This window comes from Linepithema humile, chromosome 4 (genome assembly GCF_040581485.1).
Source record: "Linepithema humile isolate Giens D197 chromosome 4, Lhum_UNIL_v1.0, whole genome shotgun sequence".
Taxonomy (NCBI): domain Eukaryota; kingdom Metazoa; phylum Arthropoda; class Insecta; order Hymenoptera; family Formicidae; genus Linepithema; species Linepithema humile.
The window spans coordinates 28636682-28664429 of NC_090131.1; the positions used below are offsets into that span (position 1 = coordinate 28636682).

Sequence of the window (27748 nt, forward strand, 5' to 3'; positions counted from 1 at the left end):
TTGTTTCGCACTCTTTCCCTCTCTCTCTCTCTCTCCCGCTCTTTCTCGCACTCTTGCTTCCCGCGCTTGCTTCTTTCTCGTTTCTCGTTCTCTCCATCTCTGTCTGTCTTTCTCCTGCTCTTTTCCCTCGTTCTCGCTCTCTTCCTGCTTCTCTGCTTTCCTTCTTCGTTTCATTTCCACGCCAGTTCCCGCTCCCTTTCCCTCCGCCCGTTATATCCTTTTGATCCTCTCGCCCCGGCCATCTCGCTTTGCTTTAGTTTGAAAAAATTACCTGCCCGCTACAGCTCGTTGGATGTCTATATCCGTGAAAATTGCCACCGGCGGGTCTGTGCCATTTCCCGTGGCTTCGATCGGGTGTCGGATAGCGTGGCGACGATGCGAGAGAATCGCGAGCACTTATTACCGTCTCAGTTCACGATACGTGAAATGGAGGTCAATCCTTTCAGTTTTCCACGTTGAGAAGAATATGGATTTTAAGCACGTTTGAGCGCCAAAGTGGAATAAATCAAGCACAAAAGTGAATAACAGAAACTTAATTGTGGAGAGATTTGTAGTTATGACAATTCTCTCGAATCGTATTGGACAATCGGTATATTTCGGGACGATACAAAATACAATAGAGATTATTAAAGACTCTTACTCGTGGATACTTGATAGAATGAAGTGAAAAAAGGGAACCGCGTGTCTCAAAGTGCGAATTTTAATCGTTTAGCGTTCTGCGTCAATCCGAGAGCTGGATTAAATCGTTCGATTAATTGAATCCATTCAGCGCAAGCGGGATAATTGACTGCCCGCGCACCTACGCCCGGCGAAAAGCGAGATATTGCATCGTTATGACTTTTTTTTTAGCACATTGTGCATTGTACCTGAATTTATTAACTTCAACGTGGGCTTAGCCTCGCAAATTACAGCGCGAGAGCTTTACGAGCTGCACACTCGAGACTGATGGAACGAATTGATCACTTTAATTTGAGATAATGCCGTGTCTAATGCTCGGAGATATCATAGTTGCAATGAGCGATTTATTACTGACACATCGCAAAACTGCATCGCCGGTTATTTCTCTTATTACATATTTCATGCGAAGCATTAAAGATTGTTATTTAAAAAAAAAAATTAAGACAAAACATAAATTATGTTATATAACGTTATATAACGAGCAAGAAGCGATGAGTGATGAGCGATATACAACATTTGCATGAGAAAGTTGGATTTTATCGCTGGCGCGCATTTTGTTTCGTGGATGGATCGACCGATCGATCCGGTGGACTTGAGATAAACTTGATATACAAGTGGTGCGTACACATCAACGCGCTTAAGAAAATGCTCGAGATACTAACTTGAATGAGCTTCGTGACGACCTTGTTGCCTGTATCGCAGGAATGAATCATGACGGTGCCGTCCGAGCTATCTCTCGTGTTGCACGGAGCGAATCGATATATCGTTAATGTCGCAATTCAAAATCCGCGTCGAATATATGATTGGTACTTGGTGAAAAAAAGAGAAAGAGAGAGAGAGAGAGAGAGTGCCAAAGTTAAAATAACTGTTTATAATAAACAAGTCGAGACACACAGCTCGCAACATTCGGGCGAGTGCTTTTTTTTCTTTTTTTATTACATGTTCGATAATCAGTGAAGTTCTCGGTGCCGCTCCGATCACCGTTCGTGACATTGGAAATTACTATGTTGCACTCTCTGGTAATTTTCTGGCCTTTTATAGTTCCGTGGCATGCGAAATGCGCGGCCGATATATATGTATATGCGGTGGGCAAAATATATATACACGCGGGCGATGAGAATTTTATTCGGAGGACGGATCTCGGTGAGTGCCGTTTATATGGACTCGCAGTTCCCTTTGCTTTTCGAGGAAACAAGCGTGCCGTGTAACAACCAGGGGGGCCCCTTGAGCGAATTCCATTAATTATATATCATTACGTCGTAATTGTACGCCATATGTTTTCGGTTTTAAGGGGGTCTCATCGAGTCGGGTCGCCATTCGTGCGATCCGGCGCACTATCAAGACGGGGAGAAAGAAAAAAAGTAAGGTGACTACCACGAAGACCCCCGGCAACGTTGCAGAAAATACGCGAGCTTCGTGTTTGGAAAAAAAGGACATGATTCCGACGAGGATCTAGCGCGAAATCACCTTTGGCTGGAATACATTTATTTTAAGTATACACTCGCATGCCATTATTCGTGTTATTAATCCCGATTCTTTATTCCTCTCTCGATGATCACGAAATTACATGTGATTGTCGTGTAAAAATTAGAGCACAATGTATAATGCGATGATGTTAGCGGACATCAGATGTGATTTGTGACAATACTGCTCTATCATTATATTTGTGCGCGCCCAGACAAACGACAGGAAACATGTCTGGCTGAGCAGAGTGTGACGCATTCGACAGTCAGCCTGCTAAAAAAAGAACCATTCGCGAACATAGGATTTTTTTTTTACGAGAGCATTTATGAATTGTTCCCGTAGAATTGCCTATGATCTGAGATAAGAATTATAATTTCGTGTATAATTATACAATTAAGTGGTCAACGGCAACGAGCATCGTGCCGGAAGCCGCGTTGCGTCACGACCGCACATCGGGATATACAGGATGTATAAAACACGAGCAAAGGACGGATAGAGGAGGCTGACAATGCGGATTCATCGTGAATTCCTGTTTTATACTCGCCTTGTTTGCTCGTCGACCGTCTCCTTTGCGTTTCTTTCGTCGCGTGAGCGCTCTGCCGCGCGGGCGGCGAGCAAACGTACACCGTAAAAATGTTTACAGCCCACCGTGAATTTCGAACGCGCAGTTTTCACGCTGTAGCGCTTTAATGGAACATCATTAGCTTTACGATATAGCGGATAATTTATATCGTCATTTAATTAACGACCGCGTCACGGACAATGCGACGTAATAATGCTGTCACCGGTGTTGCTGCGATATGTCGCCGCGAGCCTCCTCACGTGTCTCACAGCGCTAGGAAAATACAAGGTGATTTTTTTTTTTTTAATATCAGTAAGAACTATGCGTTTTACAAACAATCGCGTTTTACAGCTATAGTAGATCTTACATACCGATATTGTTTTTAGTATTTAAAAGCTATTGTTCTCTGGTTATAAATTTCTCAATTATTTTATTTTTTTATAAATATCATTTTTCCACTTCGCGACATTCGACCTTTGTTGCGCTTTACAAAGCGGCGTTTTATCTCCGTTATTACGATAGAAATGAACGGACGATGCGTACCTGCGCGCAAGTTTAAAGGGTTTTCTTGACTCCGCCTTTAGATAAATTATCTGGAAATCTCTAATTCGATCCGTACAGCGGATTAAGAACCCTACATCCGCATTAGGTCGTTTATGACTCCATTATTCGTTGGATCGACGATCGATGGTTGAAGTAGAGGAACCAACACCCGAAATTATTAAGACGAATGGCTCATGAAAAACCCTTCTCGACGCGTTCGTTTTTCTAAGTCTTCAACAAAGGAGACATGGAAAAATCTTGTAGCCACCATACAGTCCTAAATCCAGGTAAAGTCAGTTTTAATACTAGGGTATCCTCAGTATTCTCACATTTTGTTTGTAGATTTATAAAAAAAAGCAATCAGTACTCATCAGAATCTACCTTTTCGAGAGACCCTTTCTCGGGAAATTTCGACTCACTTATATCTTCTTAAGATAGCGGCCCGTCCCAAATAGAGTAAACACGTTTCCTCGTGGTGTCGTTGCTAAGGGCTTCGAAAAAGGGCCTACTCTAAGCTTTTATATCACACACAATACCAGCCAAAAGGCCCGAAACTAGCTGGTGCTCGTGTAGAAGACGCATTTGTACCCCGGGAAACATCTGCTCGAAATACAAACCGCTAATAGAAACGCACAAAGAGATATCACGGGAGGAAAAAAAAAGCGACAAAAAGCATAGGGGAAGCGGCGAAATCCGAACGAGGATGGGGCGAACAGTCCTCAGGATGTAACGAAAAAAAGTACACACACACGGGGTACAAAAGAGTTAATTGAGAAGTTCACCCTAAAAAGAGCGTATGACTAATATAGCGACATTTCGACAAAAAAATGTAACCTTGCATTTAAAAAAAACGCACGAATCGTCTCTTGAAATTTAATCTGGGAAACGTGACAAACGTTACCGTGAAACGTTATCACGATTTTCTATTTTCTGCCGGAAATTGTATTGTCGTAAATTAAACCGACACGGAATTCACGAGAAAGCGTGGATTTTATAAGTGGATTTTTTAACCGGAAACGTGGGATATTGCGTTACGATTACACATGCGCACAAATGTTCTATTCTTCCTGTGCGACCTATCGCTTGTTGAAAGACGCAATCGGAAAGAGAAAAAGAATCGCGCGGAAGGGGTGGAAAAGATTGTTCTCCGTCGCACTCTTAGTCATTGCTTGCTAGCGCAAGCAAAAGCGACTCCTTTGCAGCGTGGGTCGGCTGAGAGTATTTAATAGGAAGCAACGAGCAACAGGTACAAGCGAGCTCTCGCTTGGGCTACGCCCATTCCGACTCGCGCTTCTCGTCGTGCGGCACGCTATTTTCTCTTTATTGGCGTGGCTTTTCTCCCTTCTACGATCTTTCTCGCCGACCGGAAAGCGCCGTCGTGGTTCTCGGCGAACCGGCGCAGCGCGTTGCGACAATCTCAGTTTGATCGGTGAAGCTAAAATTATAAAACCGGAGATACATCCATGATGACATGTTAGATGATCAAGGAGTTTAATTCTTTAATAATGTGCAACCGTTGAGTATATTTTCATTAACAGACAGAAAATCATTAGCATGTAGGCGATAATAAATTAGCGGATGTGAAAATAAATTAGCGTACGATGGGAGATGAATTAAATATCTCTCTGATCATGAAATTACTTTGGAATGCGAATCTTTCTATCAGCTTATTTTTTACATCTTTACACGAAGCTTATCTACGCGAACGAGGACGAGGACTGCAATAGTTGCACCGGCCTCGGCTGTGGATGCTCTCGCGAGACAAAACTAATTTTCCACGAGCAACGATCGCCAAGTTGATTGTTTTTGTTACCGACGTCTCGGGTGCGAGGAAGAGTGAAAGAGAGTGTGAGGACGGGGAGAAAGAAATTTTAAGGAGCGAACGAAACGGAGTCCCGTGATGGGCACTCGGGATCTCTTTAAAGTGCCGCGGTCTTCCGATAATTAGAGGGCAGCCATTGTTACACCGGCGCTTTTTGAGCGGAGAGAGTAAGAGAGAGATAGTTGAGGGACCGAAGGGACGGGAAGAACGCGAGAGAGAGGATGCAGAGAGAGAGAGAGAGAGAGAGAGAAGGTTGGCAACGGAGAGACGGCCGCAGACGGCGAAACGAGACTCTCCGTGGCGAACTGAGAAAAAAGTCCGGCCTAGCTGGCCACGGAAATACATGATTTTAAGAGCCGCCACGCGATGGAGACGGTAAACGACGTGAGTGAAATCGAAAGAGGAGCAACACGAGCGTGGAGAGAGACGCGGGAAGATCGTGAGAACGAGAGAAAATGACGGCGTCGAAAGCAAGCGCGGCCTCGGAACTCGGGGTCCGCGTTCTGGGTTCGTCGTCGCCGTCGTCTCGCGCGAGGAAACGCCAGACGGGGCACATTCGAGATAAGTGATTCGACGCTTTTGAGAGATCACGAGCGCTCGAGCGCGATAATACACGTTTGACACGGCTACCTGATAATTGCGAACGTAATAAACGTATGAAATATGAACGCTCGGCGAATATGTATGGTAATGCAACACCGAGGTTATTTACAGTAAATATATGAAATATAATATTGGATTTTTACGAAGAAAATGGAAAATGTGAAATTGCAAGTCTTCGTAATTAACTCCAGTCATAACACGGGTTATTCACGTTCTTATCGATCGGCCTCTTCAATGTTCAAAGTTTCTAACTTATTGAAGTTGTACGTCTAATCTTGCTTTTAACGCTTTGCTTCAGAATTTTGAGCCCTGTGAAAAATCGGCTTACGGTTAGAAAGGGTTAAAATATGATTTAGCGGAAACTTACATTAGAAGCAAGCGTCGGATCTCCCTCATTATGCCGTATCGTGGTTAGGCAACCGCCACATGTTTCATCACAGCCGACGAAATTATTTCAGTCCGCTCGCCAGGAGCAGCGGCTCGCTCGAATATGCAACGACACCAACCCGATGGATCACACCGACGGGTAATTAACATGCCCGCCGTTTTCATAAATCATCGCTGTCGCCTCTTAACGGCGCGATACAAATTGGGGCACTTGAGTTGCGTCTGATAATAATGACAGCGCTTTCTCTTCGAGTATCACCGGTGCGCATCAGGCTTTTCGTACAGTCATACGTCACACGAATGCCGGAGAAATTGAAAATCTTCCTTAGATGGAGAACACATCGCGCTCCGATCAATCAACACGTAATATCTTTGATAAGTTACGCCGTAATTTCCATCCGCGGGTCGCTCTTAAAAAACGGAGGCAAAACGAGACGCATTTTCTTAAAGTCATTCTCGGATGACTTGCGGTTGCATTTAACTTCATATCGAGTTACTCGCTATCTTTAGCATGTCCTGACACTTTTCTATTTAGTAGACGGTGAAAACACAGTGTATCGAGAACATGTTACGCGCAAAACGCGTTGTCACGTTAGCCGTTATTCCTGTCCACACCATGCAACGCAGACACAATGCTTTACAATCTCCCACGTCCCGGCAGCTAGATCGCGGTTACGACAATTATAGTCTTCGGCTGGCCATTTCTAATTAGAAATTCCGGCGAAACGGCGCGTTTGTGAAGGAGAGTGATTTAACACGCGTGAGCGCGGGACACACGGGATGAGACTCGAGTCGACGAAATTAAGAAAACGGCGAGAAGGACACGTCTCTCGCAGACGAGATCGCGGAGTCTCGTCTGCATGATAATTGGCCCAGGTCTCAGCCACTGTTTCTCTGATAACAGGTTCTCTGGTTTCGGTGCACCGTTTCCAGCGGCGGTGGCGGCGGTCGTATCGCGCGCATGCGTCCCTTTTCTGCTCCCTCTTGCCCCCGTGGACGTCTCTTCTCTTCTTTGAGAGGTCGTAAAGATAATGCCCACATGCTAGCCCGGCAGCATCAGCACGGAAAATTTATCCAGATTCCATTTCAATGGAGATCGTTCGGCGCGATTAATTAACTCGACGGACGGACGGATGGACGGACGGACGGGATCGCAGCGGCCATCATGAGGGCTGGCTCTGCTGGCAGGGCCCTATTGTCGTTGTTTACGAGCAACGTCTCTCGCGCCCGTCTCTCGAGGAATCGACACGAGGCTCCATTTACACGGGATAATTAGAGCGGACTTTTCATCGCACGGACAATGCGCGCGCGTATCCGAATCGAAAGGGGATTAATTTACCGAGTAAACTGAAACGCGTCGTGTAATTAGCGGCTGTTACATTGTTAAACATTTCGAAATATCCCTCAGATATTTTTTATATGTCACTAGAATTTATAAAACTTTTGACTCTATAGAGGTAAAAATGTTAGGGAAAAAATGGTGCGAGGCGATGTTTGTCGCACGATGTCATTGTGAAGAGATTAGGATTTTAAAAGGAACTCATAAGGCTGACGGAGACCTCCGAAGGCCACTCAGGTGCATCTAACAAATAAGACACAATTGTGCTTCGCTCTCTTTAAGTTAACTGCGAGTCTGGTCAATCCGACCGGCGGTTTTTCCTCGTTCCAAATATCTCTGTCTTTACGATCCATAAAGGGACGAACCTCACTTTTAGTGGCTATTACACGAATCCCCCGACTTGGCGTAACATTTACGGCTTATGCACCGTGTGCGGCAGTCGTTAAAACACATCGCTCGGTCTATATGCTCTCGGTGCGCGAGAGCTCTGTTTACGTTTACGATTAGGCATATACATTCTGCCATTTTCCTCTCCCCAGTGCTCTCTAGCGACGATGATATATCCAGCATCATCATCGTTAAAGTATACTTTTAATTAGAACAAGTAGATTTTAAAATTTTATCTCTCTCAAAGCTTACAATAATTTTAAATACATTTCCCTTGTTTCATTTTATTCCTAAATTTTTAAAAAGGTGAAAGAAAAACTGTGCGGCACGTTGTGCAAGATCCTTAATTCGATCTTGACTCGATTTAACTCTTTCGTACGTGTACACAGCGAATACGATGTATGGAAGGTATACGAGAGCATAGGATCGCTGCGTCGGCTCTTTGAGAGGAGTCTCGCGTAGGCGCGCGCGCGAGTCCGTTCAGACTCTCTGTATCTTTTCGCAGGGAATCCGCGACTTATTAGGCACCGACACAAGCTCAATTCGCGGCCTCTATTAATACGAGAATCGGGTTCGTTTGCCGTACTGATTATCTACGGACGATCTATCCATCAAGTCGATGTGTTCTTTTGCTTTGTAATTTCAGCCATGTTTTTGCAACTTTTTTTTAAAGGTAGCATCTTACGAACAGACAACATTTTCTTAAAGGACTCAATTTGTAAAATCAATTTTTTAAAGCTTATATATTAAGCTTATATTTAAAGCTTGTAATATATTGCTTTTCAGTATGCTTTTTTGCAGATTGTTGCCTCTGCACAATACAAAAGAGAAAGGAATGATTTATTCTTCCTGAAACAGCATAATAGACTTGTAAAAATACAAGGTCGTTCCTTCACTTAGAATTCACGATTCTGCTCTATTTGGCGACTATAATAAAACGATAAAGTAAAATCATGCCGACGAAAAGTAAGATCTCTCAGGGCCATTTTTTCCAACATCGATTAACGTTAACCGATTTATTAATAGAATTGCTAACATAAAGAATAAAATATCTTGATTAAAGGTGACAAAAATTTTAAATCTTTTTCTTTTTTGATGATCATATTTCATTCGTGTTAGCAATTTTATTAACAAATTGAAATCGTCGGTTAACGTTAACCGACGTTGGAAAAAGTGGCCCTCGGTATTTTTCCTTGGAAGGAGGAGGAAAGACCTTCATTTCCCGTGAATCTTATATATTTTACGTAATATTAAAAAAAAATTACGATACAATTTATATAACTCAAACTTGCAGGTATAATTCGAACAAACAGGAAACATTAGCTAGAGCTGGGCTACTTCTCTCTCTCTCTCTGTTCGACTATCTTTCGTCGGAATTTATTGCGTCAACGAGTTGATTATCAAGGAGGCGGTCAGAATTTACGCACCTGAGCGATCTCACGTACGACCGGGCGCTTTTACGCTTCCCTCGTCAGCGTCTATGAATATTAATAAGGCTGGCGATCGACGAAATCCTCAGCGCGCAGAGGACATTTTTTCCGAGGAACGCGGTATTATATTGAATTCAATTAATTACGTCAATTGATTCTTATCGCAAATAGGTTCATAGATGAGTCTAGTCTTGTAATTTTGGCGTAGCTTATAATTGCGAAAAATGAAATATCGATGTTTTCTCACATAGTGAATACTAACATCCCTCTCCGTAGCTCTTCAGGCTCCCTTAATCCGTTTACATTTTTGCCTTAATTTCCAAAAGGCATTATATTCTTTTTAAGAAGACCGCGAGAAATCGCCTCTATCGATATATTGATAGGATCGCGAGCAGCGTGGTTCACGCAGCAAGAATTCCATCCCGCTCGCTCGATCTCCGTCTCACGCGCGTGTGCGAGCCATCGAGGTGCAGTTTGAGAGCGCGTTTTGCACGGAAATAATTACTCGCGGCAATTAACCCGCGTATGTAATTAACTGATAAATTTTGCGTTAACTGCTCTCCATTACGCGCGTTCGAGATTGATCGCTCGTGAGATGGGCCGATATTTAAATCAAAAGCAATTTATCGAAGTTTGTACGCGAGGTGCGTATAATATGCGTCCGCTTTCATGCGCGAACGTGCGAAATTGAGCGGTGGCTTGTCGAGCAGTCGAGTCTTTCAAGAATATCTCGGAATAAAAGAAAAGGTGCGAGTAGACGCGGAACATTGTTGTACACTTACGGAAAAAGCAGTTCTTAATACAATGTTTATGAAAAAAAAACATTAAAAAAAAAAAGTTTAATAAAAATTTTAAAAAATATTTAATCTAAAAATACTTGGCGCTGCTCCGTTTCAAAATGTTCTAAAATTAATATAATATTATATATAAATAACCGATTACATTAAACACTACTATGAAAGATTAGTAGACTTTACGTTAATTAACATGTTATTCAGTGTAGCAGCACCAAGTTTTTTTGGATTAAATAATTTCAAAACTTTTATTATTGAGATCCGATGATCTCGACTTCTCTCAACTCGTGCGCTCGCGTATAGATATTCGGTCTTTTCGTTGCGCTACGCGTAAACACGCTACCGTGTCTCTTGACATAACTCACACGTTACGAATCTATTATCCTTTGTTGCGATTGAAACTAATAAAAAGAAGAAGGAAACGAACGATCATTGCATCGCGCATATTCGCGGCGGCTGTCGCTGGACCATATATTTACGGAACAAAAGTAGATTCCTGCGCGCGCGGGCTACAACTATCTGTAATTTTATTCTTCAATGAAACCGCGCCGTAAATCAGCGATTGGTCATGCTCGATTAGATCGCGTATTACGTCCGGAAACGTATTATTACATTTCGTAAATCCTTCATGCGTGCGCACGCCGTCGCGCATTATTTACCGTTAAATAGAACGTACACACATGTACTCCCCCGAGATAATTATCTGATATTATTTATTTACCGAGTAGTATCTGATCCCGTTGCACCGCGATGCTGGAAACCCGCACCGCCGTCGTCCCCGTCCGGAGAATTCCATTAGAAAGGAAAACGTAACTGTCGTGCGTTTCGAAACTTCCGGTATAATTAACGCACAGGTCGGTGCGCGCAGGCGGATTTCTCACCCACCACGGTTCCCTCGTTTGCTCGCGCGCACGCGGATGACATTAATAAACACCTATTACGGAGAGGACGTCACCGTACTTCATCGTAAAATTGTTCGCGGCGAGATGCGGCCGCGGACGTGGGAAATTATCGTCTTAAATCGGGACTCGCGAAGGCGGGAGGGAATTTAATTCAGTGAGACGTGCATATTAATTAATGAAATTATCTATTTAAACATACATCACTTGACAGCGCAACATTAAAGATTCTACAGCTCTCGAGCGAGGAATGCTGACGTCTCCATTTTCACCATCTTTAGGGAAAGAACGAAAAACATGGATATAGAGATTTGTTGGTAGAAAATTTATTTATTGATTTGTCAATGCTGTCTAAAGGAAGTAATTATCTTATCGTGCGCATTAATGAAATATTAAAGATCGTTATTTAAAGGGAATAAATCCCATTTCGGTATGCAATTGAATGATCGGCGATAGCAGCAATGTACTTACATTAGCAATTGCTAATAAACCATCAACTCTCGCAGCAGCTTTTATTGTATCGTAAATCATTCCGCCATGAATGTAGATAAAATGTCACTCTATGCAATACGATATCATATTTCGTCTAATGTACAGATCGTGTGTTGTAATTGCCGGAGTCGTTTTTCAGCGGTGTAGCAGGATACATTTCCAGTCGATCTGGTTAGAATAATAACTATTCGTGCGTACCGATAAACTGATCATTGTATCTTATCGAGGATATTATCGATATACAAGCGGCTATCGCGCGTGTAATAGTTCGATAATTATTGAACAGGTTGTCGTTCGCGTTCAGGACTGTATATTTTCCTAATCGCGACGCAAAGGAGCGATTCGAATCGATTTCCCATCCGCGTCTTCGCTCAGAGTCAATCCCATTTCTTGCAGTACAGAATTATCCAGCGTGCCCTCCTTTTTGCAACTTCGAATAATTTCTTGATTCTCGAGATTTCCTTCGCACACATTTCTCAAAGCGAGAATGGTCCATTGCAATATAACTGCGTAGAAATTGTGTCAGCGTTATAAGCAAACATATGGCAAGAGAGAGAGCTCGGACGATAAATAGAAATAAAATTATTATAACTTACGCGGATTCCTTGCGTCTATGTTACAGCAATCCAAAAGCAATGGAATTCCATCTATTTCGCGAAACTGAAAACAGATCATTAATGTCGTCATATTTTTTCGCAGATTATTTTTAAGAGACTCAGTGATGCGAAGAATATCACTTTGTTCGCGCATGATTGAATAATGCGGAATATAATTATTTCCGAGCGAATAACATATATTATAACTGACGATCAGCAAAAAAGCGTCTACACATTCTACTATTGTGGCAATGTACATGTCATCCTTGACATTGAGAGGCTGGATTGCTATTTCGCCCGCAGGCTTGTGTTTCTGCTCTGATTCATCCTAACTAATTTATCTGTCAATATGCCAGCGACATGGTCTTTGTCATCTCCCGGATTTGCTAAATTTACAACGTGTATCTCAGATCTCGATCATCTTGCTCGCTACATCTCTGAGGCGGACTGGATACTTAATTTTGTTTTGTCTGACGCGACAGGCCGCGTATGGCCTTTGTTCGCGTATTCCATATCATCCACACGCGAGATGTAATCAGCGAGACAGAAATATCGATTTCCTGTATTGCAGTACACAACAAAAGCCAAATTTATATTTTGTAACAGTCAAGATTCTTTACATTCTTATCAATAATTCATCATATTCTATTGAACAGTATTATATGCATGTAAAAAAAAATTAATACAACAATTATGTTCAGAAGAAAAAATCTATTATTAAATTAATAAGCGTTAAGAATGCATAATAATTGGACAAGAATTAGTTATATGTACTATTATTTTTTTATAAACGAGATTTATCTATTTATTATATATAATAATAACTTTTTTGTCATATCGATTATTATATATTGCAAACTAGCATTCTAATTCTTCTCCCGGCCACATCGCATCGTAAGAGGCGCACCTTGACGGTACGCCTGAATCAAACGTTACAGATCAGTAAGAAACGTTCTTTATCAACAGCAGATAAATTTTATATTCGTTTCTTTTCTATAGAATATTTAACAAAAAATTCATGTAATTGCACGTACCAGGTCTTGACACATTTTGTTTTTGTGTACCATATTTGCAATGACTCGTATTAGTCCCGCCTTAAAGCCATACGCAGGGTGATCTTGTGGATCGCACTTTGTTGTTCCTGCTTCAGATGTCCCAGCATCATTCGTTGCTGAATTAATTGCTCTTCTTTGAGCACTAGGTGCCACTTTACTTAAATTCGTTATTGGAGTGAAATTATTGTCCGATTCCTTTCCCATCATATGTAAGGACATTAAGAGATCTGTAAATATATTAAAATTATAGTTAAAAAATTGTATTAGTTTTACGTTTAATAAAATAAATAGCACACTTACATTTGCAGTTAATGAGTAAACATTTGGCATTTTTTGAAATCTTATGTTCAGTTGTAAGGAGTCCCAAAATGTTCAGGATAAGAATAATTTCTGTAGGATCTACACTATTTACGTACATATCCTCAGTTTTCAAAATAAGATCGCTTTTTTTGCAAAATGTTAGCGCTAAAAACTCAGCTTGATCATCTGTGAGCACTGTGCTAGGATCAGACTGCCAGGACTTCCAAAGTTCATTGTAGATAATTTCAAGTAAATCTAGTTTCTCACTTATCGCTATACTATTGTATACATTTACAAATGTTACATCTGGCTGATGCATTAGATGCAACAGTGTATCCTTTGCAGATGCAAGACCTTCTTTAACAGGTTTCATTAATAATTGAAAACATAGATCCTTTTCATCACTTGTGAAATAATTGCAATGTAACTTCTTCAACATGTTGTGTACATATATGCATGCTGCACTGGCAAGAGGTCTGTGATCACACTGCATACTATTCCTAAAAATAAAAATTATTTATTATATAAATATGTATAAAAATATTAAATATATCTATACTTCATTATGTATGAACTTACACAATAGCTTGTTTTAAATCATCACAACTTAAATATGTTAGAATTTTATCATCTGTAGACATTGCATCAGGACATGCATATGTAAATAAATTACATAAGAATTGAATGCTGAGTCTAAAGATATCCAATTCCTTGTCAGTCAAGGAATCCTTGGATTTATCACGAGTTCTAATATAATCTACAGCCCATTTTACGACTCCATCATAAGGAAAGTGAGAATCGTGTGGGTAGTTGCAGTCTTCTTTGTGCTCACACAAATTATTTTTAGATAATTTGTTATATAAATTTTTGTTATAATTATCAGATTTTATATTTTCCATAATGTGTTGTTTGTATTTGTAGCTGTCGAGGCAAGAGTTTCCCAAACATTTCAAACATAAAATTTTAATCACATCCGGAGCGGTTTCACTTACGAGCAATTGACATATCTGTGCTAAAATCCTTGCATCAGGCAACTCTCTGAAACATATATAATTATATCTTATAAAATTATTTATATCTATTGATTAATGTTATTTCATACACACTCTGATTCCTGCTTGACAAAATGCTTTGGTTTGACGTTTTCTAATAATTGATTCCAATTTTCTTCATTTATAATTGTTCGTAATTCTTGCGAAGTAATATTGGTGTTCATTTTTAATAAATCATCACTATTCATTTCTCCCTTTTTTTTTTAAAGTGTAGTTAGAGGAATATTGCCAACTTGGTTATGGCGTGCCTTCAACTTCTCCTTGGATTCATTTCTCCCGTACGCGAAGGTTAGATTTTTCGCACGTGTGAAATGACAGATCGGTAGAGCACGTGTATGGTTAGTCGTTGAACATGGTTGGTTTATATGTACAGTTCCTTGCGATGACGTACATTATTCTAGCCAATCTCAGTCGAACGAATCCTGGTTGATATATTTCAATAGAAATACGCCTAAAGATATTTTCTAACAGTACGCCATTGCCTCCCCACCATTGCATTTAATTGTTGAAACTCCACGATTCCGTGACTAGCGTTTGTGACAAGTCGGTATTTTGTATTTTACTCCACTTCTAGTAAAGACAAAGCATTTACAAGGTAATCCTATAATGCAGTTCAAGAACATAGTGTATTAAATATTATATTTGTTTTGATACTTGGAGTTTTATTCACAGAACATTCGATATGGTTTTGCTATGTCATTCTTGGTTAAGTGACTTATTTTATTTATTATTCTGTTAGTTCAAGTTTTTATTCATTTCTATCAATATCCAAACATTCTCCCATGCATTATGATTGTGTATATTAATAAATGTTTTCGTAATTTTATTGCTCTAATTTGTTCGCGTCATGTATAATGGCACATAACCTCAAAACTAATATTGGAGGTTTTATAAAACTTCTCTTTGTTTTCAGATGTTTCTGACACGTTCGGAATACGATCGCGGAGTAAATACCTTTTCGCCTGAAGGAAGATTATTTCAAGTAGAGTATGCTATAGAAGCCATAAAGCTTGGCTCGACCGCCATTGGAATATCAACATCTGAAGGAGTGGTTCTGGTCGTGGAGAAACGCATTACTTCAACTTTAATGGAGCCGACAACTGTAGAAAAAATTGTAGAAATCGATAAACATATAGGATGCGCAGCATCTGGTCTAATGGCCGATTCGCGGACAATGATTGATAGAGCTCGAGTTGAATGCCAAAATCATTGGTTTGTTTACAACGAAAAAATGACGGTAGAATCCACTGCCCAAGCTGTATCTAATCTAGCTATACAGTTTGGGGATAGCGATGATGATGGTACTGCCATGTCCAGACCATTCGGTGTAGCAATGCTATTTGCTGGAATTGATGAAAAAGGTCCACAATTGTATCACATGGATCCATCTGGTACGTTTGTTCAGTTTGATGCTAAAGCTATAGGATCTGGGAGCGAAGGAGCACAACAAAATCTTCAAGAGGTGTATCATAAGGTAATTTATTGTTAACTTACTATTGTACTATATACTATTTACTATAAATTTATTATTGGATAAATTTGAATTATGCACTCGTTTATCTTGATATTGCATACTAGTAGAATATCATTATTACAGTCTATGACACTGAAGGAAGCACTGAAAGCTGCGCTGACGATATTGAAGCAAGTAATGGAAGAAAAATTGAACAATACTAATATTGAAGTGATGACGATGACTCCCGGCCAATTGTTTCATATGTTCTCGAAGGAGGAATTACAGGAGGTGATTAAAGATATCGCTTAAAAGCTTATCATATGTGTACAATTTATTACGGACAGTCATTACGCCGAGTTGCAGGGAGAATAAACGAATTTCTTACATGGAGCATAATTGTAAATTATATCTCCATTTAATATGCAACAAATGCTTTATTTCTGTATATTTAACACTTTCATTTATCATCTTTAGGAAGAAAATATTAAATAGAGAAAACATAGGGTGAATTTTATAATAGACTCCTATTTCATGTTGCATTCCTATTATAATCTTCCTTTCGTATAAAAAGTATTCAAGTATAAAAATAAAATATAACTCGCTGATACATATTTCAAATATATATTCAAATGTATCAATATAATTTTTGGGTTTATTTGATTTAGTTGATAGATTTCAACAATGTGTCTAAAGAAGATCTCGTGAGACCAACAGCTGGTAACTCCTTTCCAATGTCCCAGCCATCTACCTCCCTCAACGGATGAACAGTCAACCAAGAAAATTATCCAGACACTCCTATACTTCCTATACTTCCTATTTCTTCCAAAATCCTGTACGTATTTTTATATATTGTTCCTATTTACTTATTTTCGTATTATCATAGCGTTCAGACAAACGTTGAATAAACTTTAATTTCAAGAGTCATGTTAGTCATGTTAGCAAATTGATATTTAATATAACGCAGCTGCGTTTTAGTCGCATAAATTTTTCTATAATGTATTTTTTATCTGACGTTACGTCGAGTATCTTGAAAATTAACTTGAAAAGAATGGAAACAAACAATATGAGAGGTGCAAAAACGATTTTGCCACGAGCTATGGTGGTAACACAGCGGGCATTTCCAGACCGATTCGTTGTTAAACTCGTAGCGGTCCGAAAATGGGTGTGCGACGGATGGCTCGTTCTCGATTAAAAGCCGTCCGCCGCGACTGAATGCGCGTATCCGAAATCAATAATTAATTTTGCCGGCTAGCCGAGAACGGGGCGGAATGGCTCCGAGAGCTTGGCGGAAATGGTCGGGCACCGCTTGGTTGGATGCTGCGATGCCCCGATAAAACGTCCCTTTTTATCCCGTTCTCTCGGCTGCCAGATTATTGGATATTATTCCATTTCAAGCGTTCAATCCCGCTACGATTCGCTCGCTTGGATTCCCACGGGGGGGTTTCCCTGTCGCCTATTGATTGCACTCTTAAAAAAAAAATATATATATACAATATATATATAAATATATATATATATATGTGTGTGTGTGTGTGTGTAACACTGTTGAAATTTGTGTGAATATATATTTTTGTCGTGCCATGCCTGGCGCATCCTGTATATTACACGAATCGAATCCATTAGTCGCGTAGAAAAAAACTTTGCAAATATATACCAGTTCTTTTCATTGCGCTTAAGGAACGCTTCGTTTAAGATTTATATCTCTCGAGCACGCTTAAGAGCGGTGAAAGTCTAATAACAATAATTGGTAGAAACTTTTAGCACGTGCCTTACGAACATTTGCAGTAAATGTTAAGTTTCAACAAATCAATATTTAAAAAAAAAGTGATATTTGCCACAGGAGGAAAGTAATTTTGAAAGCCCAACGTACAGATAATCTCTTCAGTTTAGAATCTATGAAAAATCATTTGTTCCTCACTGCGCAATGCAGTTGAACGATTGAGCGCGCGTTTTCGCGAAAACTGTTTCGGCCGAAAAAGAAACCCAGAACAATACGAAACGGTACGGTCGTGGATTATTGAGGATAGATCGCCCGCGGCGGTAGCGATATGGGTTCGACGAGGGAGACTAAGGGAAACGGAGCGAGAAAGAGAGGCTGATTCGAGCGCGGCTGAGAAGGACTGGTAATTAACTGCGATGCGAGGGAGGTAGCGGGATAGTCCCGTTTGAGTCCCTGAGAATCCCCGGGGACCTGACCCGTCGTATCAGACGCCAAACACTCACTCCCACACACCGAAGCCGAAGCTTCGTCGTTCTCGAAGCGCGCGCTGCCGCGTTGCAAGTTTCGCTACGATAATTGCCTTCGCTTCACAGTCGCGCCACCGACACCCGCCGCAGCGGACGACGGATAAGAGGGCCCGCCCTATGTTCCTTCCCCGAACAAACGTGGAACGGGGTTGGAACGTCGGAGTGGAAGTAGATAATGGCGCAGAAATTTCTAGTTTACGCGATTGGCTCCCCTTTTGTCACGGAAAAGCCGTCAAGCATCTCTCCCTGCCAGAAATGACTTTTCAATCTAAGCGCCGAGTGAAAATGTAGAGCAAATTTTTATTTACCAGCGCTTAATATCGAATAAGTTATTTAATTTCATTTCGACGCAAACATTCGCGTTAAAAATTCACTTTAATAGCTACTAATTTTCGTAAAAGTATTCGAAGAGCTGCGCGATTAAAAGATTTACTTTTGAATACAGTAATTGATAATTCGTTTTTATTGCGCACCGAATTATGAAACGATTATGCAAATCCGGAAATAAGAGCGTTCTCTCGTTCTTCCGTCAGCCAAACGAAATACGATGCGTACGAGACAGCAGGAGTGCGTTGTGCACACAGGAAACTTTCTTCCTTGCTATTACCAAAGCGCCGATAGAAAACCGGAAGTGCACGCGGCATCTCGGTGTAGGAAAGAGCTGATACCTATGCACGCCGGGCTATAATTCACGCATCGCAGAATCGTCGCCATTTTTTTCACTTTCACGGAGAGCACCGGTCGTTCGCCCAATGTATAAGCGTGCGGTCTCTCCACGCGTGCACTGCACGTGCACACATTCACGTCAACGATCGCGCTTACCGTTTCGCGATCGTTTTATCCACCACTAACTAATCCCCTGTCGTTAGGTCGTTACGTCGTGCTCTAATTACACGCTACCTAAGTACATCCGATATTAGAAATTGCATTTAATCGCGACAGGAGAGGGGAAAGAGATTTTGCGGTGGTCTTTTGAGTGTTGCATCATTATCGATTTCTCCCGTGTTCGATACATAATACTACAGCAATTTGCCATGATTTTTTTGCCTCGTATAAATAGACACGGAACCAAGATTTTATTAGCAACTAAACAGACGCCTGAGAGAAGCGGTGAAACGTTCGGCGGATTTTACATGTAACGTACAGCGGACGTTCTAATCTTTATTCGTATTTAATTACGTTTCCGCAAATTTCAATTAAAAAGTCGGGGGCGACAACTGATAATATCGATAGGAGACCTGAGTAAAGCCGGCTGTCCATCCTGTGTAACGAAATAGGAAATACGTTCGTTTAATGTGGCCGACCTAATTTCATCATAAATATTTTATTTCTCACCTTCGTGGAGACGAATATCCGCTATAGAATTAAACGAATTAAAGTGAATTAAGGTGAATTCTATTTCGACGGAATATTAATAAACGGAGGCTGATGGAATATTAGCTTAATAATACCTAACCTAATAGTTAAAAATGAAAATAACTTCAAAAACTCGTATAAATTACAGTGAAGTTCTCGCGTCTTTGAATATTTGAAAGCCGCGAGACGATCTTTCAATTTTTAATCGGAAAAGATCGACTTGGTGAAAGGAGTGGCGATAGTTCTGGATGCCTCGTAGATATGCGTCGGAGTATGATCTGTGCGCGGTAGGCTCGACGGAGAAAGTAATGCTTTCCTGAACGCGACGCGTGTATCTGGTGCTCTTAATTGCGGTCGAGCATAAGGATTAAGATTCGCTTAAGAATCGAAAGTGCTCTCGCGGAAGTCCATGCAGATTTCTGTCTCGCGAGTCAGACTCGCGCAGATACACCTTTCTTCTTTTTTTTTTTTACCCGTGATTTTACAAGCGCGCGGTGTCGGACGACCGGAAAAGCGAACACGGCGATAACTTAACGATCTCCCGAGAGGCTAGCGTCAATAATACCGCGCTTTTACCGTGCTCGCTAGAGCGGAAGGCGAACGCGGAAAGGGTCGCTATAATTTACGAGCGAGTCTTGAATCGTACTTTTTGGACTCCGGTCAACTTTTTTTTTTTTTTTTTCGTCTTTTTTTCCGCGTCGCTGACGTTCCGATAGTATGACGCGCAACAATCGTGTAACGTTTCCTTGCCTAGGGCACCAACAAATTTAGAAAAGTGAAACTCGCGCTCGGCTAGTGGTCGACGAAATTTTTTTCTCTCGAGAAAGTGAATCCTGACGTTGATTTATGTATACTTGCGCTATATGCGCAGCATGCTTGATATAATTGGCATGAATTCGCGCATTTCGCATCGTAATGGATGAATTATCTTATCTCTCTGTATTATCTCATTATTTCACTTTGCACGATCTTGAAAAGAAAAGCAATCTTGAATTTTTTTAGATCGCAGATTTGATTATTAGGATAAGGATCAATAAATATGAGGTGGAATAATAGACAGAGTATTTATTAAGTTTTTAATATAAAAAGATACTCTTTGCACAATCCATTTTTCACTTAACTTACTTAGGTACAACGTTTCTGAGTATGGTAAACATACTTCACAGCAATACTACGCATGGACATAACGGGTTGTCGCAAATAAGCCAATATAGCGCCAGCAGGCCAATATATTAAGCCGTTAATGTTCGCTGAAACTCGTATTCGCAGTTACGTATTTTTTTTTTTTTTTTTTTTTCGAATGCAGAAATGTAGTTGTGTATGCGGAAAATGTTTGTTTGGATTTTCAATGTGCTAATTTAATGATATGCGCGATTCGTTATCGCGGTGAAGAGAAGACCCGATAGAATAGTCGATATTTCATCTATACTTTAATATAAAACCTAAGAATATTTCGGTCGAAATAATTGCTACAATTATTTCCGGAAATATAATACAAAGAGATACGTCGATGAACTCGTCAATCTAGCTAATTATCACCCGCATATTCCTCCCAATGCGCTAATCTCGGGACACTGAAATCTTTGCTCAAGCGTCTAAAATTTTGTACATAGCTCCCGAGATTGCTTCTCGAAGATTTTGCTAAAGCGGTCCGGCGAAAGAGTATTGCGATCTGCAAAGAAGCGCGCGATTACGTTGCGAACGCGAGAGCGAGAAGAAACGCTTTCCCGACGCTCGTTTCGCGTGTCCGTTTCGCGTCGTCGCAAGGATCAACCGTGATACGAATGCACGTCGTAACCGCCACCGTCGCCTCCGCCGCCGCCGCCGCCGCCGCCGGAGTGCAGATCGTAGCCGCCACCGGAGTGCAGACTGTAGCCGCCACCGTCACCGTAGCCGCCACCGTAGCCGCCACCGTCACCGCCCAGATCCCCGTGGTGCTTCGGTATGTGCACCGGCACGGCGACCGGGACCTTAACGGGCACCGGTACTTCCTTCTCGACCGGGACCGGCACCTCCTTCTCGACGATGTAGGGCTTGTCGACCGGCACCTTCACCGGCACCGCGTACGGTTTCGGCACGTGCACCGGCACCGGCTTGTGCACGTGATACGGCTGCGGCACCGGCACCTTCACGGGCACCGCGTACGGCTTCGGCACCGGCACCGGGTACGGTTTGTCGACCGGCACCTTCACTTCGTACGGGACCGGCTTCTCCACCGTCACCGGATACGGCTTGTCCACGGTGACCGGATACGGTTTCGGTACGTGGACCGGATACGGCTTGTCGACCGGCACCTTCACTTCGTACGGCACCGGCTTCTCCACGGGATAGGGCTGCGGCACGGGCACCTTCACCTTCACCGGGAAGGGCACGTGTTTCTCCACCGTGTAGGGCTGCGGCACCGGCACCTTCACCGGCACGGGTATGTGCTTCTCCACCGTGTACGGCTGCGGCACGTATACCTTCACCTCGTAGGGCTTGTCCACGGGCACCTTCACCTCGTACGGCACCTTCTTCTCCACGGTGTACGGCTGCGGCACCGGCACCGGCACTTTGACGAACACCTTCACCGGGTAGGGCACGTGCTTCTCCACGGTGTAGGGCTGCGGCACGCCGACCTTCACCTCGTACGGCACATGCTTCTCCACCAGATAGGGCACGTGCTTCGTTACTTCGTACGGCACGGGCACTTTCTTCACGACTGTCACGGTCTTCACGTGCTCGTGCTCATCGCCGTAGCCGCCGCCGCCGCCGCCGCCGCCGCCGCCTCCGCCGCCGTGCAAATCAACGCCGCCGCCGCCCAAGTCACCGAAACTGTGATGGAGCCCGCGTTTTTCCGTCTTCTTCTCTGTCGATTCCGCCTTGACATCCTGCGAACTCTTCTCCGTTTGCTTTGAGATCTTGGCGCATAAAACTTGGCTGGCCACCGCCACCAAAATGATGGCAACCTAAAGTTACGTCGGAGATATTTATTAATTCCCTGTTACACTATTTTCCCAGATAAACTTGTGCACGTTAGTAATATTTTATTAATAGTAACAGATGATGATAAAAAAAACATTGATTTCGAACGAGAACGAGCTTGTAGGCGAACGAAGCGAAATTCCATAAATACGATAATTTAAATTTCATGCCGATATTAGTGCGATATCTAATCTCACATCGATCGTATCGATAAATTAACTCACCTTAATATTCATTCTCCAGATCACGTATGTTTTAGCGTGGCGTATGACCACCAACTGAACCGCCTCGTTTTCTAAGCTGAGCCTTATATACCCCGCGCTATAATAGCTTAGCACTTTCCCTGCACCTCGTCGCTTGTATTATCCGTATGTAGTCTTGTTTCACGTACACTGGCAAAAAGCCACCTGGGCGAGTTCAGGAAATGGACACGCATGCCAATTTGTTCCGCGACAGCCTAAAGTTCGGCCTGCTCGACCTACTCAAATTCGTAATGTTAAATATCCGCTAATATGCAACTCATCGCAAGGAATTGACTTTCTTTCTCGATGCAAATCATACAGATGTGCGTAGGCATTATTAACGTTTGCACAATTTTTCTTCTGTGCCTTATTTAAAGAACAATTTTTATCCTACAATTTTTTTAAATTAGACGAATTTGACAGAAGCTATTTCTTTCTTTTTTTCGATCTTTACAGAGAGAATAGAATATATATAATTATATATGCTAATTTTTATATATAATAATTTTTTATACATAATTATATAATAATTACAATATCATAACACATTTAAAAAAAATTAATTGAAAGATAACGGTGGACAAAACTATTGTAGATATCGATTAGTAAATGTCAATTATTTTTATTATAACAGAAATCATATAAATATATAAAAAAGTGGATTTAAAAAAAAAAAAATAATGAAAAAATATAACATCTGCGATAGTCTGCGAACGTGGATTTATTTCCACTATTACACTTATTTACACTATTACTATATACAACAATTACTCTCTCTTTTTACACTTATCGTAGGTGAAATAAAATATATTAAATTTCTACGTTACTCTGATATGAACAGTCGATTGCGAAGTAAATGGAGGAAGTTAACGTCCGCGGCGAGTTATGGTCGGCGAATGTGCAACACCGTGATTTCCGTCTTTGCTTACAAAAATTGGAAGCCACCATGTGCGACGCGTCGCTAGAGGCGAATCCAGCGCGGTATCCTTGTACCTGCGCCGCGCTTTTTCACGGTTGATCACCGGTGAGAGCTCATAACGCCAAGTGGGAGACTTACAATTTCACGGAAATCGTTTGCCAGTATATTTTCACGCTGCTTCGTTTATACGGACATCGGTCAAATCAATTAATTGCTCGTTATGTACGCTGATTACGGTATTTGCGTTATTTCGTCGCGCTCCATTAGGCTTTATATGTTACCAATCGCTTGCATATGCCGTAATCGTCAACGGGTTTATAGTCCATAATTTGCGTGTCAGTTTAATATATTATTTTCATCAATTCTTTTCCACCGATAAGATACGATAAGAAGTTTTTTTTTTCTTTTCCTTACGATTATTCGTTCTCGTGAACTGTCGAAAATATGTCATCTTGCGCTCTATGCGATTTTAGGCATGACGTCACCGTCATTAACGTTATCACTCGATGCCATTTGTCCCGGCTTGCAATCTGAGCTTTCGCGCTAACCGTATCGACGGCGCACGAGACTGCTCATTACGCGCGTGTAATTACTGTAGAAATCCAAGTAAAGCTGTGCGAATAGTGCCGCGCGCTTGCTATAAGCGCGAGCTTCGCATGCGGAATACCTAATGCCGTATGTTAATACGGTCGCTCGCATGCGCGCCGCACATTTCGATCGTGGATCAAGATAGACCGCAATTTTTAACGATTAATCGCCGCTCAAGCATCCCCGAGGGTCGTACCCGCTTCGCGGGCGAATGCTCGTTACACGCAGACCTTCCGCCTCGTTATTCGTGTCCCTTCCGATAAATATTACGGTAAAGATGATAAATACACCGGACGGGGCCGCTATTCGGCCACCTTTCATTGATCTATAATGACATTAATTAAGTTTGCATTAACCAAAATTGAGGCGCGACTCAATACAAGCGATATGTGAGAAAATTACGCAATTGACATTGTAAACGAGGCGCATTACGCTTCCGTGATCGTTTGAGATCTCGGAAATTAAGATAGGAGAAATTAATGCCGCGATACATATCTTAAGATACTTTTAAAAATCTTTTAAGAATATATTCAGATATTTATCAGTTTTCATCGGAATGCGAGTCTGAGATTTCTTCTTTGATAAAAAGCAATGCATTAATTTCGGCCGATGAAAGTTATTATTTTGATGAAAGGTTAATTGTTATAAATTTTAATTAGCATCAGTCGGGACGAATATGTGTACTACGCTTGCGAATTTCGCAACCACGGTTAATGCGCGCAATTATCTCATCGGAAGACGTTCACTTCTCTTTCTCTCTTTCTTTCTTTCACGATTATTACGTTTCAGTGCGGTACATTGTCTCGACAAGACCCGCGGTAGAACGTTCGTTAATAAGCTTGCACTTTCTCTCTCTCTCTCTCTCTCTCTCTCTTTCTTTCTTCCAATCATCTTTTTCTCTCTCTCGCAGGGGATATTCCATCGCTACCGGCGCGCAAATTACTCGGTAGCGATGGCCGCCGCCGCCGGGCGTTTCGTGGCTTTTAATTGACGACGGACGAAATGAAGTATCATGCCGTGCATTATAATTGGAAACTTTTATGTTGCGTGCGCGGCCACGGCGCGGCCGGGCCTACCGAGGCGTGAATCCGAGCGAGAAGCGTGCATTTTCTACGACGCGCCTCGCGTTCTTTTCTTTTCTTCTGCCATGTTTTTTTTATAAATATTTTTTTTACCCGGATTCGGTCGTGTGCTCTTGAACAAAATATTGCGATCGCGTAAGTCTCGCGGTGAACATGAATAGCAAATCTGTTAAGGCTCACACGCGAGCCGCGTGTCCTTCCTGTCAGTGGCTTCTTTTATTAATTGCTAACCGGTTATTAACAACCGACTTCTCACGCACGCGGCGCACTCGCGTCGCGTGTTTTCCGATGCGGCTTAACGAAACCTGTTCTTCTTTTTCCGCGTATCGGTAACATACGCAAAGTCGCCTCGTCCATAATAATCGTAATACGTCTAACGAGGTGCTCGATGGAAAAGTGAAAGGAAGCACGCGCGCGACGCGACTTTCCCCAAAATTTGACGACGTGTAGTACATCCGTGCAGCCGACGGGTGTACGTGGTCAGCTCGCCGGTAGTTGCACACTTAATGTCCCGCCGGCACGAACTCCGCGAGTTTGGAGGGAAGCGGCGTGTGACTGATTCGCACGCGTAATATACGCGGGGCTTCGCTGGCCGTGGGCGTTATTAATCATCTTTTTCGGCGTTGTTACGGGCGGGGCGCCTCCCGGAATTTCTGCTCGGAAGCTGCGCCCGGCAGAGAGTAATAACAACATCAAGGCACCGCGTCGTAAAGCGAGCTCTTCCGCCGTATGATTTAATTGGCGGGATACGCGAGTACGGATAAAAAAAAAAAAAGAGTATGATATATCCGGCGAGAATCGCGCGCTGATAAAAGTGCGTCTTCCGTTCGCTGGGCTTTATAACTACCGGCCTCGGCGCCGAGAGAGGGATAACGCGACTATAATCGCGCGATCCTCGAGAATCGTAATGCCGCGCGCTCGGACTGGCCTGGTAACCGTCATTTTTACTGCACACCGGCGTAATATCAGCGTTCTGCTTCGACAATGTTGATGATGGATTAATCAGTCAATCGGTCGTTACGTTAGAAATGTAATCGCCGATCATCACTACGCTATTATCGAAAATGCGAACACGGTGCGGAAGTAAGAGGGACGATGGTCGCGCGTAACGATAATTGAACGTCACACGGTTGTCGCGAACGCATTGGTGAAAATTCACTGCCCCTCGTTGTGAAAAGCCGTGTGCCGCACCTGCGGCGACGGGGTCGCCGAAAGGTGAGCGCACCTGCGCGGTTCCGGGAAGACTTTTCGGTCGACGACGCATTACGACGATGATGACGCGAGATGCCGATGCCGAGAGGAAGGCCCTTTAGCGAACGAGCGAGCGAGTGATGATGTAACTTTAATTGCGTTCTAACTACCGTGCAATTGGACAACGGCCGCGGCATAGCCTGCAGTTTCGACTGTATCCCATTAAGACATTGCCGCGGCTAATGCGATGACTGAGTGACTTTAGTGAGCCTAAAGCTTCGCTTTTCCCAAACGCGCAATTTACGACAGCGGATCGTAGAGATTGATCTATTGTGATCCCGCGGCGTCCGATAACCCGAATTTACACACAAGCTTGCTTCGTGCTGGAACATTTTCTTTAGAATCATTGCGATTTCCCGGTCTTACATATAAAATGTCGATGAATATCATATTCGGAAGTAATGCGTTCGATCGAAGAAAGCTGACTCGTTACAAGCGCGAGTCGAATATCGCGAGTGCTTCTCAAGTGGGTAGCGCGCGCGTTACGTTCCTTCGACAGGATAGTCACGGAGATTTCACTTCGGCGCACATATGCGCGACGCGCGAGCACATTCGCCTCGCCGATTCTTTTTTTTTTTTTTTTCTCGTCTTCTCGCATCGAAGAGTAGATGAAAGTGCACGCTTAACTCGAATCGCACAAATCACGCCGGATTCGTCGACAACGAGTCCCCGGCTGCGCGCATTGCGACATGTTGTTAACAAATTGAGATGATGACGGAAAATCGTTGTCGTAGTATGATTAATAGCGCGCGCTTGACAAGACGACTCTTGAAAAATTTTCCCCTATTTCTCATTGGAGCGTCTCTATTTTATTTCGCGATTTCACGTGTAATTGTCGGCGAGGAACCGTTTTCACAACGATTTTCACAACAGATTTCGCAACATGCGTTTCGTAATATTATGATTACGGGAAAACGGTATGTAAAATTAACCAATTTCACAATTTATATGACGCATAAACCGTATTTCATGTATTTACTTTTCAAAGAGAGATTCTTCCGATTGGTTTCGAGAGAGTAGATCTCTCGAAATAATAATCATCTAGACTTTCTCCGACGGTCGGCGCTAATGCCGAAAATTCGCCGCGCATTCTCGCACGGGCGGGCCGCCGAAGTTCGGGGCCCGTTATTTGTTGCGGGCAACGATTATCGCGTTCGGCGGCACATGTAATTTGAGCCGTATTACGCGCGCGTCGACAACGTGTCGCGATTATGTCGTACCTCCGACGAACGGCGCGGTC

At 42.4% G+C, this 27748-nt stretch overlaps 4 protein-coding genes across 5 annotated transcripts in view; 1 reads left to right on the forward strand and 3 right to left on the reverse strand.

Annotated features, from left to right (window-relative positions):
• The window catches only part of Wnt2 (Wnt oncogene analog 2), a 51807-nt gene extending 44858 nt beyond the window's left edge, over window positions 1-6949 (reverse strand). The window contains exon 1 of the mRNA XM_012368936.2: window positions 6040-6949. Coding sequence (XP_012224359.1) covers window positions 6040-6068 — 29 coding nt within the window. The 5' untranslated portion in view covers window positions 6069-6949. The remainder of the gene's footprint in view (window positions 1-6039) is intronic.
• A 4128-nt stretch (window positions 6950-11077) lies between these two features.
• On the reverse strand, window positions 11078-14759 carry LOC105673357 (uncharacterized). 2 transcript variants are annotated; one of them, XR_010889968.1, is made up of 7 exons: window positions 14458-14759; window positions 13931-14389; window positions 13352-13851; window positions 13031-13278; window positions 11997-12060; window positions 11380-11906; window positions 11078-11183 (listed from the first exon to the last, which is right to left on the reverse strand). XR_010889968.1 is itself a non-coding variant. In XM_012368931.2 (6 exons), exons 1-6 carry the CDS (start codon window positions 14589-14591, stop codon window positions 11719-11721), a joined length of 1593 nt encoding a protein of 530 aa, XP_012224354.2. In that variant the 5' UTR covers window positions 14592-14759; the 3' UTR covers window positions 11213-11718. The 2 variants fall into 2 exon arrangements, 1 of the variants encoding a protein (XP_012224354.2); XM_012368931.2 differs by lacking the exon at window positions 11078-11183 and having other exon boundaries at window positions 11213-11906.
• Window positions 14760-14852: 93 nt separating this feature from the next.
• On the forward strand, window positions 14853-16361 carry Prosalpha5 (proteasome alpha5 subunit). The gene is made up of 3 exons (XM_012368940.2): window positions 14853-14998; window positions 15317-15877; window positions 16001-16361. Exons 2-3 carry the CDS (start codon window positions 15317-15319, stop codon window positions 16166-16168), a joined length of 729 nt encoding a protein of 242 aa, XP_012224363.1. The 5' UTR covers window positions 14853-14998; the 3' UTR covers window positions 16169-16361.
• Window positions 16362-20101: 3740 nt separating this feature from the next.
• Window positions 20102-23207, reverse strand: Vajk4. The gene is made up of 2 exons (XM_067353244.1): window positions 22651-23207; window positions 20102-22410 (listed from the first exon to the last, which is right to left on the reverse strand). The coding sequence occupies exons 1-2, from the start codon at window positions 22660-22662 to the stop codon at window positions 21232-21234; spliced, it is 1191 nt and encodes a 396-aa protein (XP_067209345.1). The 5' UTR covers window positions 22663-23207; the 3' UTR covers window positions 20102-21231.
• Window positions 23208-27748: the final 4541 nt, after the last annotated feature.

Excerpts from the sequence above, each read along its gene's own strand:
- LOC105673357 (XM_012368931.2), bottom strand. The coding sequence starts at position 14,591 with ATGAATAGTGATGATTTATTAAAAATGAACACCAATATTACTTCGCAA. Across the intron at positions 14,390-14,457 it reads TTTGTCAAGCAGGAATCAGA|AGAGTTGCCTGATGCAAGGA; the intron begins GTGTGTATGAAA and ends TATATGTTTCAG. Across the intron at positions 13,279-13,351 it reads TTTACTCATTAACTGCAAAT|ATCTCTTAATGTCCTTACAT; the intron begins GTAAGTGTGCTA and ends ATATATTTACAG.
- Prosalpha5 (XM_012368940.2), top strand. The coding sequence starts at position 15,317 with ATGTTTCTGACACGTTCGGAATACGATCGCGGAGTAAATACCTTTTCG. Across the intron at positions 15,878-16,000 it reads TTCAAGAGGTGTATCATAAG|TCTATGACACTGAAGGAAGC; the intron begins GTAATTTATTGT and ends TCATTATTACAG.